The 14,675-nt window shown below is 44.6% G+C and overlaps 1 protein-coding gene across 3 annotated transcripts in view; it reads right to left on the reverse strand.

Moving 5' to 3' along the window:
- Positions 1-14,675, reverse strand: part of Arnt2 (aryl hydrocarbon receptor nuclear translocator 2) — a 163,779-nt gene that overhangs the window by 64,942 nt on the left and 84,162 nt on the right. For all 3 annotated transcript variants that reach the window (XM_031387232.1, XM_031387230.1, XM_031387231.1), the window contains exon 6: positions 3,440-3,542. In XM_031387232.1, coding sequence (XP_031243092.1) covers positions 3,440-3,542 — 103 coding nt within the window. The remainder of the gene's footprint in view (positions 1-3,439; positions 3,543-14,675) is intronic.

The raw sequence follows: 14,675 nt of genomic DNA on the forward strand, positions 1-14,675 counted from the left end.
CTCCAGCAGTCAGTCTGGAGAGGGGCGGAAGCAGGAGGAACTAACAGCTCTCTCACCAGACCCTAAGGGGATGGTTTGTAAATGAGGGTTCTGCAGACCCGCCTAGGATGAGCAATAGAGGTCACTCCTCACTACATATCATTGGAGATATGACTTGTAGGGCTCCCCCCCCTTTCTGTCTCTGTCTTTCTCTGTGTCTCTGTCTCTCTCTGTGTCTGTATCTGTGTCTGTGTGTACACATGCATACAGGCACATCTGTTCAGATATATACACACACACACACACGTGTGTGTGTGTGTGTGTGTGTGTGTGTGTGTGTGTGTGTGTGAAGTCCAGTAGACAATATTAGCTATTCTTCCTCAAGTGCCATTCTCTTGTTTTTAGAGACATGGTCTCTCACCTAGGATTTGCCCAGTAGACAGCCAGCCCCAGAAATCTGCCTGTCTCCACCTTCCTATCACAGGGATTACACATGCACACACTCTTTTGCTAGACAATTTGTTTTTTGTAACACAGCTATCTCTCCAGACATAATGAATAGATTTTGTTAAAACGTGTTATTTTAAAAGATAATTTTGAATCAATTTTAAAGCATTTTCTTTTTAGAACTTTATAGCATATAGTATCCACAAAATATGCAAAGCTAAGTCACTCTAGGCAGCAGACAACAGAGTAAGAGTAACAGAAGCCAGTGGCTCTGCTGTGCCTGCCTGGGATGGGTTGCTCAGTGGGACCAGGGGAGGAGGAAAGGCTGATGGTGTGGGCAATGCTGCTGAACCAAGATGGATGCAGAAATCCACACTGGTTAGAACAGGGGTTTGAAGACAGTCCAGGGGTGAGTACATGCAGGACAGGCTGGGCAGAGGAGAATGAGTCTGCCTTGCTTGCTTGCCTGCCTGTCGCTCCAGCTTCCCCTGTTTCTTCCTCTGAGGAGCATCCTTGAAGCCTCAGATTTTTGCATCTGGGACTCAACAATAATGTATTAGTCAGGGTTTCTATTCCTGCACAACATCATGACCAAGAAGCAAGTTGGGGAGGAAAGGGTTTATTCGGCTTACTTCCATATTGCTGTTTATCACAAAGGAAGTCAGGACTGGAACTCAAGCAGGTCAGGAAGCAGGAGCTGATGCAGAGGCCATGGAAGGATGTTCCTTACTGGCTTGCTCCTCCTGGCTTGCTCAGCCTGCTCTCTTATAGAGTCCAAGACCTCCAGCCCAGGGATGGCACCACCCACAAGGGGCCCTAACCCTTTGATCACTAATTGAGAAAATGCTCCACAGCTGGACCTCATGGAGGCACTTCCCCAACTGAAGCTCCCTCTGTGATAACTCCAGCCTGTGTCAAGTTGACACACAAAACTAGCCAGTACAAATGAGATTTCAAATTCTTCCTTAGTTCTCTCTGGTTCTCTCTCACCTGCCTGAATGCTCACCTCAGCTCTCTGCCATTGGGGGAGCAGGACCCCATGCACACTGTCCACTGATGTCTTCTTTTCACTTATAGCTGTCTCCAGTATCCATTCTTGAGCCCATCTTCAGCCTTAGCCTTTCCTCTAGGTTTCAGAGTTACACAGCCAACTAACTCCTTATCCTTCCATTTAATTATCTAGTTGACACCTTAGTCTAGAAAGAATGATCATTCCCCTTCACTCTAAAGAAGCTCCCAGCTATCTTTCCCATCTTAGCATGAGACCCACTTCTCCAAGGGAACAGACATAGTGCAGTCCCATATCTAACCTCTCTCATTATTTTATACCCTACATGTGACTGGCTGCATGCCATAATATATATCTGCAAGTAGATTATATATATATATGTATATATATATATATATGTGTGTGTGTGTATATATATATATATATATATATATATATATATATATAAATTCTTACTGTCCCCTCAATGGCACAAAAAGCTGCAATGACTTTTGTTTTTCTTCACAAAGAACCAGAACAATCTCTTTCCCTCCTTCCTTGTCTCTCTACCCTATTCTCTTTCAGATTTGCTGGTGGTGAGGAGTCCTGGACCCAATCTTCCAAGAATTCAAGTAATAACTATATACAAAACATTCTATTGAAAGTCAGGGTAAGATACAAAGAGCCATAAATCATCTGGGCAAGGTGGCTCAAGCTTGTAATTTCAGCCCTCAGGAGGCTGACACAGAGGATCAAGAGTTGGAGGCTAGACTGGGCTATATAAGAGGTGATCTCAAAAAGAAAAGAAAAGGAAAAAGAAGTTAAAGAAGTATACATCGCAGTCTCCATCCTTAGAATGATGTAACTGTAATTACAAAGCCAAGCCATTGACATTTTAAATACAAAACAAGAGGGTGCAGAATGTGGCTCAGCTAGTCAGTAGTTTGCTTGCCTAGCATAAAGGAAGTTCTGGATTTGAGTTCCTATAAACCAGACACAGCAGCCCACACTTGTTATCTCAGCACTTAGGAAGTGGATGCAGGAAGATCATAACTTCAAAGTCAGCTGCAGCTATATAAGTTTGATGCAAGCCTGGGACACATGAGACCCTGCCTCAAAAACACAAAACACAATAAAAAACAATCTAATCAATTATATTGAGGGCCAGTTAAAAAGGTGTGAGTTGTTTCAGGAAACACAAGATTAAGCCTGGAATCAGTGGTCTCACTACAGACCATGTTGAGGAGTACATACTCTAGAGAGGCAAGGTGCGTGAGAGGCCCTGAAGAACAGGCAGGAGGACAATCAAGAGGTGCAGAGGGGAGGGTTCTTGGCGATGCACAGCACCAAGGAGGCGGAGTCCAAGCCTCCTGAACTGCACTGAGAAGCCTTGTCCCCAAAAGCCAAGGGCTGAAGAATAGCTCAGGGGCAGAGCACTTGCCTGGGAGCCACAGTCCTGGGTCCAATCCCCAGCACAACCTCCCCCCCGAAAAGGACAAAAGTGTGTTGGTGTGGTAGTGCACACTTAATCTCAGCACCTGAGATGCAGAGGCAAGAGGTTCTTTGTGAGTTCAAGGCCAGCCTCGTGTACATAGCATGTTCCAGGACAGTTAGGGCTACGTTAGAAAACAAAAAGAGGCTGGTGAGATGGCTCAGCAGCTAAGAGTACTGACTGCTCTACTGAAGGTCCTGAGTTCAAATCCGAGCAACCACATGGTGGCTCGCAACCACCCGTAATGAGATCTGACACCCTCTTCTGGTGTGTCTGAGGACAGCTACAGTGTACTTACATATAATAATAAATAAATCTTAAAAAAAAGAAAAAAACCAAAAATATAAAGAACAGGAGAGAAAAGGATAATATGCTACACAAATGGGTGGGAAATGGTGAATCACTAAAAGGGTAGGAGGCAGAAGGGGAGTGTTCTCATGCTGGATCAAGAACTGTGGTGTATTTCTTGTCTGAAGTGAAGAGCACAAGGTCAATTGAATGCCCCTGGCCTGGGCCTCTGCTAACCCACAAACCTCATCCTACAGATGAAGGAGCGCCGAGAGCCCATACACATGCGCATGGACGACTGCTGTCCCTCCTTCTTCACTGTCCCAGTCTTCAGGTCCAGGATTCGTCCTGAAGGAGAGAGAAGCACAGTAGTGTGAGCCTCTGCCTGAGATTAGGGCTGGGGAAGAGGGGGCAGAGTGCTCTAAATCTCTGCCACGCCAGGACAAGCCAGGCTAATTTCTTGGCATCCCCAGTGTTCTTTGGCAGAAACTCACAGAGAAATGGATTCCATACGGTTCACAAGACCTTGTTTTCCTCAGTGTAATCTTTACTTGTCAGCTCTATTGTTGGATGCCTGTGCCTCAAGTCACTCTAGTTTGGCTACCTCCACCCCAGCCCATGAAAACAGTCTCTGCCAAGGTCACCGACAACTTCCCCACTGCTGAATCAAAAAACACATCTTTCCTTTATTTGATCTGGCTGCTTTGCTGAAATTTGCAAACTATACATGGAACTCCAACAAAACAAAACAAAACAAAATAAAATAAAATAAAACAAAACAAAACAAAAATGAAACAAAACAAAACACCCTGCCAAACCAGGCATGGTGGCACTCACCTTTAATGCCAACACTCAGAAGGCAGAGGCAGGTGGATCTTAGAGTGTTAAGGCCAGCCTGGTCTATATAGTGAGTTTCATTAAAGTTAGCAGTGCATAGGGAGATTCTGTCTTAAAAAAATAAACAGCACCCCTCCCCCCAAACCTGGGTTTGTCACTCCTTTCTGTCACTTTCTGCTCTTTTGCTTTGAGTCTTATCCCACTCATCATAGTGGCTCTATCTTTTCTTGTTATTCTCTCTATAAATCCCTTGTGCAGTTTTATTCATGTGGAAGTCTTAGAGGTCACCTCTGCATGACACTGACCTAATGTCTTCTCTGCTGTTGAGCAGCCACTCCAAGTCCTCTGCCTGCTAGAGCTCCATCTCTGGCCGTTAACTGGGCAGCTACAAGGCAGCTTCACTAGCTCCTTCCAAAACAGGCTCTGCACACCAGCATGAGTGTCATCAGAAAATGTAACCTGAGCCAGGAAGTTAGACATTGTCCATGTTCTTCTCCCTCTCTACTGTGTGCTCAGCCTATCTTCTACCTCCTTACTGTGTGCTCAGCCTAACTTCTCCCTTCCTACTGTGTGCTCAACCAATCTTCTACCTCCCTACTGTGTGCTCAGCCTATCTTCTACCTCCCAGGCTTCACTCAGCCATCTTACTCTCATTTTAGAGGAAGAAGTATTTTAGAATCTCTGTGTCTGTCTCTGAGACCAGCGAGATTTTGTTCTCTCTATTGATCCCTTCCTATTCAGCCATTCTCAATGTCTCAAATCCTTGATACCTACAGCCTCCAGGATATAAACAATATCACAACTCTTTCGTTATAAAGAAGAGAGCAAATGGAAATCTTCAGTGACCCAGAGGTCTTATCTTCTCTTCATCTGTGAGCAGATTGTTCTATCAACACTGTGGTCTATTACTTGACCTCCTCCTGGTGGTGGACCCTGCAACCTACCATTACCTACCACAGCCCCATGGATATCCTCCAGTGCAGGCCACAGGGACATCTCTGTGTCAGTTGCAAACAACATGCTTTGGCCCCTTTCTTCCTTGTTCCACTCTTCAACATGATAATATTTTTGCCAAGACTTTCAGCTAGCTCCTCATTTGTAGAAGTGGCTCCTTGTTCTCAGCTCTCACCCTGTCTTGGTGCTTGGCTTTGGAGTTTGTCTTTCCCATTTCTTTTGAGAGGTCTTTGGTGACATCTTTTTTTTATTATTATTATTACCTCCAATATACTGATGATATTATAACACCCATCTCTAGAAGTCAAAGACATTCCCTTTAAACCAAAACTGTATGGTGGCTCCTCTGAGTCCCCTGTTAAGCTGGGCTCAGCTTTTTGCTTCCTCTTCTGGCCCAAATGGTACAGTTTTAGAAAGACACCTTAAGGTAAGTCAAGTTTGCATGAGTCATCCCAAAGGTCCATGTTTTAAAGTCTTGGTCCTCAGAATGGCATTACTGAATACAGTGAAATTTTAACCGGTAGGGCATAGTAAATGGTCCTTAGGTCAGTGGGGATGCACTTCTGACGACTATGGGAGCATCGGCTCTCGTTGCCCTACCTTGAGAGCTGGGCAGTATGCTCTGCACCACATCCTCACCAATGCCATCTAGCACTCCATCAGAGGTGCAAAGCATGATTCAGGCCACCATTCTCTGACTGGAACCTTCAAAGCCATATACCAAAACCAACACCTTATCTTTAATAACAATGCCAGGTATTTTATCACAGTAGTGGAAAACTGAGTAACACTATTGGGCAAAACGCTCACCCTTAGTATCTGACCTCTCCAGATATCTTATCACAGTGGCCTGTATTCAGTACAAACTCTGGTGAGTGGGTCTAGCAAGAATTCTCTTTACTTCAGTGTTAATTCTTAGCAATCCCCCACTTCATTAGTCCTCATCCTATCCTTGGTTCTAAGTGTCTGGTTTTCCTTGTTGGAGTCAGAGCTCAGTCCTATCTCTTCCTTCACTGAAGAACTCCACTGCTGTGGTTCTCACCATAGCCTTGAACATATTTGACAAGCACCATGTAGCCAGACCCCTCCTAGAAGCTTCAATGTGTCCAGTTGTTTCTAGGCTTCAGAGACATCATCATTCACAGCTGCAAACAAATGTATCATTCTTCCAAAGCTGCCCTTTCCCCATGGTCTTCACCCCACCAGTCAATTGCTCAAATCCTCCACTGAAGAGCATGAGGGACTGGACCGATGGCAGTGGGAACAAGTACTTACTGTGTAAGCATGAGAATCCGAGCCTAGACCTCACCACCTGTGTAAAATGGCTAGGCATGGGTACATAGGTTTGTAACCTCAGGGGTGTTGGGGAACACAGACAAGAGGGTTGCTGGGACTCGATAGCTACCAGTCTAGGTTCAGTGAGAGAGAAGTACAGTGGAGTGATATATAGTCAACTTGGTAGACTTAAACAGTCATATTGTTTCTTGAACTTCTCTCATGCTTCCCACCAGTGATCTCCAAAAATCCATACCCCATACCCCCGTATGAAAGTATCCAGTCTGGCTTCTGCTCACATCATGATCCTCTTCCGCTCTTCCTAGGGCCTGGCTACCCAGTGCAATTCATGGCTCCCAGTGTGCTCCTGGCTGCTCCCTTGGCCCTGTGCTGCCCCTTTCCTTGACTTTCATCCTAATACCCACTTGTTAACTCAGTGACCACAAACTGTCATTCAGTACCAACAATGCACTGACCTAAGCACATGAGGTGGGTGGAGCAAATGGAACCAAATAGAAAGGAATGGAATAGGACCTGACAGAACAGACTTACAAACAGACAAATGCTTGTGAAGGACACAAGGTATAAGAACATGGCCTGAGAGCCCCCTCCCTTGAATCAGTTAAGTGAGACCCTCTCACTAGAAAGAGAAGAGCATTGAAATACCTTTCCCCCATTTGGGCTTGCTGTGCTAATGAAGGAAGGAGATGAAGGAGAACAAATATGCGCAGCACGGGCAGCCACCTCCCTGGGCTACACTCCTCAGGCATGCTGTGCTTTCCTGAGCTGGCATCGTTTTAGGACGGTTTGGCAAGTATGGCTCTGGATTGGGCCTATCCGCTTGCTCTCCTCACCCCTACAGTACTCTTGGACATGGCAGCTTTCTCTGCAGGTGTGGAGCACAGCTCTGTAAGGTGCATGCTTTATTACGACACACCAGGCACTGCTGAGGGGCACCTCTAAGCAAGGTGTGTGCAAAGACTTCAACTCCCCCTGGAGGCGACACTGAACTTGAGAGTTGCCAGTGACCTTGCAGAGCAGATCCGGAGCTCTGCTGACTCTGCTGTCTGCTACTCTGGTTTTGACACCTGTCTGTCTCATTCACAGACAGCATCTTTTACAGCTTTTTAGTGTAAACCATCACTTGCTTTATCATCAACCAAATGGCAAAAGGTTTCAGCTGTGAAGCAGGAGGCAAGAGGGTCTGTCAAATTCCAAAGTGCTCTGAAAATAAATCCCAGCTGCGAAGTCAGCTCGTAGCGCAATATGAGGAAATGAACAAACACATCTCCTGTGATCTGCTCTGGGGACCCTCAGAGACAACTGCCCCAACGTTTGTTTCTCCACATGCTTCTCGGGTTTCCTTGAGCCCAGTGAGCCCCCTCTCTAGGCTTCTCAGGAATGCAGGCATGCTTGTCTGTCTTGTAGGTGTATTTCTGAGAGGGGTGTATGTATGAGCTGGGTCTAGTGGAAATTCATGAAGGCAGGTGGCCATCCTGGCGCTGGGTTCTGAATCCCAGTGTGAGCTGATGGGCTGGAGAACAATGCGATTCCAGAGCGAATGGCCATGGAGACCATGCTGATGTTGAACTTTGACCCATGAAGCCTTAGTGCTGAATGGTCTGGATGTCCCAGACTAGTCCCAATAGATACCTGGCAACAGTCAGTCCAGGGCTGTGCTGAGGTCTTCCAGTTTCCCTTCTCTACCCCATCCTCCTCTTCGTGAACAGGATGACTTGTTTTCTTGAAATTCAGGGGACTAAACCCACAGAGCCTTCCTCATGCTAGGCAGCCAGTCTAGTGCTAAGCAGCATCCCTAGTCCAAAGTGGGAAGACTTGTTCTCTCATCCTTGTGTCTCTGGTTCATCCTTTCACCTTCCATCATGGTCTGCTTGGCTAGACTCCTAAATCACCTCCTATTTTCTTCATGCTTGTTCCATGCGCCTTTCTCTCCTTTCCACAAGGTTTTCCCAGTGCCCTTTAAATGCATCGCTTTGAAATAAGCTGATCTGTGAACACTCAGCTCTTCACAGAGATTCCTTCAGCCAATGCCTCAGTAAGAACCAAGCAGAAGTCTTGCCTTTCAAGCTATTGTGCCCTGGGACAGGAAGCTCTTGCTTCCACACATAGACTAGCTCTCTCCCCGTATCTCTGCCTATTGGGCCCTCACATCTGCTGTGCCTACCTGCTATCTCTCTGTTACTGCAGCCTTCCAGTAAGCCATCCTTTCTCCTTCAAAGTTTTCTTTGTTTTAGAGATGCTGGGGACAGAGTCCAGGATTTTGCACATGGTTGGCAAGCACTCTACTACTGAGCCATATCCCAAACCATTCCTCCTTTACTTTCAAATCTGGCAGATCACCCCCTTTTTTTCTCTTCACTTCAAGATCTGCCAGCATGCTCTGGGATCTCAGAGTCCATTTCCTAACATCCCCCACTCAGTACTCATTCTCCTCCATCCTGAGCCTGCTGGACTCCTCCAGGGAGCCTCTTGCTTGCTATCACATCTATTGTTTCCGGACGTGAAATATCTCCATGTCATCACTGGGCCACAGCTTTCCAACCTGTTACCACTTTCAGTCTGGTCCTTCTGTGTCGTGATTTGAATGTGAAATGTCCTCCACAGGCTTTTGTGTTAGAGCATTTGCTCCCCAGCTGGCAGTGCTGTCTGGGAATGTTATGAAATCCTTGGGGCCTGGAGCCTAGGCCACTGGGGACCAATCTTAAGGGTTATAGCCCAGCCTCGCTTCAGGTCTGATTTTCAGCTTACTGGTCTGGCCATTATGTAAGAGGCTTGGCTATATGTTTCCGTCACCATGAGCCCCACCATGATTTTCCCTCCATGATAGGCTCAAACTATGAAGTAACATAAGCCCTTCCTCTATGAAGCTGCTTCTGTTAGACACTTTTGTCACAGAGATGTCACTTCCCCCTACTCTGGCTTCTCTGGGAGACAGGACATCAAGTCAGTCTCAGAATATGAAAATCTCAGTCTCAGGCTGCAAACTATATAAACTTAGACTAGTATTTTTCTCCTGAGATGTTTTTCTGTTCTGTAAGTAACACGATCATTGTAGAATACGAACATATGCCATTTCCCTGTTTTTGTTTTTAATTCTGTGAGCATCAAATCAAACAAGCATCCATTTCCTAGTACAGACATGAGGAGCTTCTCTGTGACCCTGGTACCCCATCACCTAAGCCAGGAGTGCGCAGATCACTCAACAGCTGCCTTTCCCATAGGAACCCCAAGCATTTTCCAATACATCTGGAAACAAATATCTTTCTGGATCTGTTACACAGAGGAGAGCGAGGGTGAGTGAGAACAGTGAGGCATGCTATTTCAAAAGGAGCAGGGCAGAAGGGTCTAAGATATAGCCCCTCCACAAGGCAGGTATGGGAGTGTGAACGGGCTACTTTCTCTGTGTCTCAGTTTCTTTGATTGGAAAATAGGATCATACACCCCGACTTTCTAGGGTTACGAGAGGAAGGTCTGACTTTCACGAGGGGTCCACTAGGGGACTAGAGTTCAGACTGCTGGCAGGCTCTAGGCAGAACTTTGTGAGCCCCTAGCATACAGCCAATGGACCAGAAGGCCAAAGCAGGGTGCATCTCCAAAGGCCTCTGATCTGGTGCTAGACCAAAGCCCTGCCCTGGGGGACAGGACATGAAGCTGGCCTCAGAATATGAAGATCTCCGTCTCAAGTTGAGAACTATATGAACTTAGACTAGAATCTCTTCCTGAGGTGCTTTTCTGTTCTTTAAGCAACATGATCACTGTAAAACGTTGTTCTACACCACCCACAACCATACCCATGCACATACGCCCATCAAGTAAAATCTCAGACAATCTTCTATGGAGAAAAAACACTCTCTCCATGTAGGCGTACTGCTGTCAATGCTTTTCTCTACACGCCTGCTCTTTATTTCAGTTAGCTGAGGTTTCACGGATATACTTTCCCATTTCATGTCACTTAGCATAAACTAATAAGGGATTTTTATAATAGATCTCATTTTCATGGCTTAATAATAATATCTTGCATAGAGAATTTACTCGATAACATCTAAGTTATCCTAATATTTTTATGGTGTAAGGCTGTTGTGGAGTACATCTATATGGCCACATATGTTTACATATTGGTACATATGCATGTACAGATATATGTATATATATGTTTGTGCATATGTACATGTGTGGATATATTTTCACATGTGTACATGTGTACATATGCAAATGTTTGTATATTTGTGTATATATGTATCTGTTCATGTGTATATAGCCATGTATGTTTGATCTACATTTGTATATGCCTATGTGTACATATGTAGTATATATGCATATATATATCTGTGTATATGTACGTACCTAGATAGATAGATAGATATGTGTACTTGTATGTATGTACACATGTGTATAGACATATGTGTTTGCATATGTGTATTCGTGTCTAAGATGTGTATATGTGATTGCATATGCATGCATGTATTTCCATGTACATAACATATGCATATGCAAATCTATACATTCATATCTATCTATCTATCTATCTATCTATCTATCTATCTATCTATCTATGTCTCAGCTTAGGATGAGTGCTATGCTACACAATCACTGAATCACTGGACTATCCTTCCCAATCTTCATCTTAAACCCCAAAGATCATGGCGAGCCTCATTCTCAACTCTTTAGTGTTCAATTTCTCTACCCCATTGTTTTAGTTAGGTTTTATTGCTGTGAAGAGACTCTATAACCATGGAAACCCTTATAAAGGAAAACATTTAATTGGCGCTGGCTTACATTGTCATCAGGATGGGAAGCAGGGCAGCATGAAGGCAGACATGATGTCAGAAAGGTACCTTAGAGTTCTATGTCTGGATCCTCAAGCATCATGGGGAGATGCACAAGGTCTGGCTTGAGATTTGAAATCTCAAAGTTCAACAGCAGCACACTTCCTGAATCAACACCACACCTACTCCAACAAGGCCATACCACTTAATAGTGCCACTCCCTATGAGCCCACAGTGGCCATTTTCATTCAAACCACCGGACCCATGAAATGAGGATAAAAATATCACCCATCCACCTTAAAATGTTGAACTGTAATTTTCCCCAGATAGTTGAAAAGCAAGAAATGCTTGAGAACTGGGGTCAGCTGAAATCTGGCCCACCATCTGCTTTTGTAAATAAAGTTTTAATGAAAAACAGTCTTGCCTACTCATTTGTTTCTGATCCATGGCTACATCCAAACTCCAATGATCAAGTTGAGTGATCATAGAAGAGACTACACAGTCCATAAAGATATCCATCACCTCACCCTTTACTAAGAGACATTTTAAAGATTCTAGAGCAGTGTGCCTTTTCCCAACACCATATATCTCTTCCATAACATTTTGGTAAGCTAGCTTTTAAGTTTTATTTTTCTTAGTAGTGACTTTTTGAATAAGAAGGATCAGAAGTTTGTCTTGGATAAGATTACAAAAGAAGACTCTGTGCACATAAAAATGCTCCCCAGGCTACAAGAGAAATACAAATATAAATTAGAACTATTTCATCAAAAGAACCTTGAGAAAACCAGAAACATCTTATCTTGGTTTTAAAAGAAACCAAGGAATAAAACAAAACAACAACAAAAAAAGATATTTAGTGACAAAACGAAGTAATGGCCCCTCAACACAATATTTGATGTGGTTCCAAAACTCTGTGGCTCTCTGAAATGGGCACCCAGGGCCTGAAGATACTTTCACTGGTGTTCCAGTGACAATGTGTTCCCTTTCTCAAAAGGTTGACCCCCACCATTCTAGCAGCTGTGCACACAGGAAAAAACACCCTGCCCCAGCACAGGAACCCAACCAGTATGCAACAAGATTGGAAAAGCATAAGAAAACAGGCTCTCTGGGCTGTGTAACAAATGCCTGCCTTAGACAGGGTCATTTGTAAACAGTCAATTTCATTGTTTACAGCTCTGGAGACTGAGAAAGATCAAGAAGAAAGCAGTGGTAGATCTGACGTCTGATGGAGACCTGTTCTTCATAGATAGCATCTTACCACTGCCTCTTTGTGAGGAGAAAGAGGCAAGGAGAACCCCATAAGTCTGTCTCACCAGGGCATTGTGGTCTGAACCTGAAACGTCCACCACAGGCTTGTTTTCAGTGCTCATTCTGAAACTGACACTGTTGGGAGGATATGGAACCACTAGGACATGGGATCTCACTGGAGGATGTGGGCCACTAGGGGTGGGCGTTGAAAGTGGTACCCAGTTCCTGGTCCTGCTTTGCTCTGTTGTCTGTCTACTGTGAGATTAAAAGCTGCCTCTGGCACGCAGACCTGGTGCCACTGATGTCCTGAGGATGGACCTAGCCATTATGGACTGAAGTTTCTGAAATTCTAAGATGAAATAAACATTTCCTTCCTTAAGTTGTTTCTGTTGGGTGTTCTGACCACAGTGACACAGAAAATAGCTGACACAAGCACCAACCCCATCAGGCTGTCATGGGATCAACACCTACCACTTCATCACTCACAGGGAGCATAGATTTCAATTTGGGAAGTAGGGAGACAACAACATAAAGATCACAAGAAGTGGATACAATTTCCTCATGTTTCATAGTGAATGGCAGGTGTTTGGATAATGCATCCATCATCAAGCCAGTTTCTCTCCTAAGTCAAAAAAGAGGGGCCGGAGGCCAGCTGAGCTGTGTGAAGACATCAGGTAGCAGAGCTACCAGTTACTGCCTATTGCAATGCTTTTTTAGAATGGCACTCAGCTAATTCTCTTTATTATGAACATGGGAGGTGGGCAGGAAGCTGCCATCTTCTTACAAGAACTCTCCATCCTGGTCACAGAGATTTGTTGAGGGCAAAGCCCTGGATGCAAGCTGAGCTCATTTCTGTCAACTTAAACGCCTCACCCACCCTAAGTCACAGGGATCCCGTCTAAGATTAGTATTCTAAGCAAGCCAATCAGAGTCTGTCACAGACAAAAATGTAAACTTTACTACCATCCCATTTCTTTTTCTTTGGGGTTCTGAGCATGACTCTTGCAGCAGCAATGTGTCATGGGAAAAATGGGTCCATAACTTCAGAAGGGCAGTGAAAACATGAAACGTGGGAGTATGTCCTTCTGGTGCTCACATCTTAAAGCCAACGAACCCCCACCACCTTGTGTAAGTCCACAAGTTCAATTTTAGCTTTCTCTATTTTCAGTTAAACAGCCAAGACTAATATAAGGTCCTGTGGCTTTGAATGAGAATGCCCTCATGTGCTTGCATGCTTAGTCCCCAGTTGATGAACTGGTTGGAAGGATTAAGAAGTATGGTCTTGTTGGAGTGAGTATATATATATCTTTGTCAGAGGTGATGTGTCACTTGAGATGGGCTTTGAGATTTAAAAAGTTCATACCAGGCCCAGGGTGGTGGTTTAGATGATAATTCATAGAAAGTGGCACTATTTGGAGGTGTTGTCTTGTTGGAGGAAGTATGTCACTAGGGGTGGCTTTTGAGGTTTCAAATGCTCAAGCCAGGCCCAATGTCATTTTCTCTTCCCTCTGCCTGCTGATCCAGAGACAGAATTCTCAGTTATATCTCCAGCACCACGGCTGCTTGTCAGCTGCCATGCTTCCTGCTATAATGACAATGGGCTAAATGTCTGAACTGTAAGCCAGCCCATTGCCATAAATGTTTTCCTTTATAAGAGTTGCCTTGGTCATGGCATATCTTCACAGAAACAGAGACAGAAACTCTAAGATACCTAGTCTCTCTCTTTCTCTCCCCTTTTATTTCTCCACCCTCCCCCTCTGTCTCCTCTGTCTCTCTGTTCCCCTCTCCTCTCCCCCTTCTTTCTGCCTGGTGCCTGTGGATCTGGATGTAAAGCTCTCAGCTACTGCTCTAGCACCATGGGTGCCTGCTTCCTGCTATGATGATATTAGACTAACCATCTGAAACTGTAAGCAAACCCTCAAATAAATGCTTTGTTTTATAGTCACTTAGGTTGTAGTATCTCTTTACAGCAATAGAACATGGAAGAAGACGGTGGCTTTTAACATACAATAACTAGAGAATTAATCACACAGTCTAAAAATGACTCAATATTACAAATAAATGTCTACATACATAATTTTGTGTGACTGTGTAATAGAAGTAGCTCACAGTGCATAACCAGGGAGAACCACTGTCCTACTTATGTTAAGCTGTCACGTTGATACAACTTAGAATCATCTGAAGGAGTTTCAATTGAAGGATTGGGCAGACCATATTATCTGTGAGAGATTGTCTTGATTGGTGATAGATATGGAAGAGCCCAAACCCACTGTGGGCATCATAATGCCTAGGCAGGTGAACTTGGACTATATGAGAAAGGTAGCTGAGCATGAGAAAGGTAGGGAGAGGAGGAGGAGGAGAAGGAGGAGGAGGAGGAGGA

The sequence above is a fragment of the Mastomys coucha genome, unplaced genomic scaffold, assembly GCF_008632895.1.
Source record: "Mastomys coucha isolate ucsf_1 unplaced genomic scaffold, UCSF_Mcou_1 pScaffold21, whole genome shotgun sequence".
Classification (NCBI taxonomy): domain Eukaryota; kingdom Metazoa; phylum Chordata; class Mammalia; order Rodentia; family Muridae; genus Mastomys; species Mastomys coucha.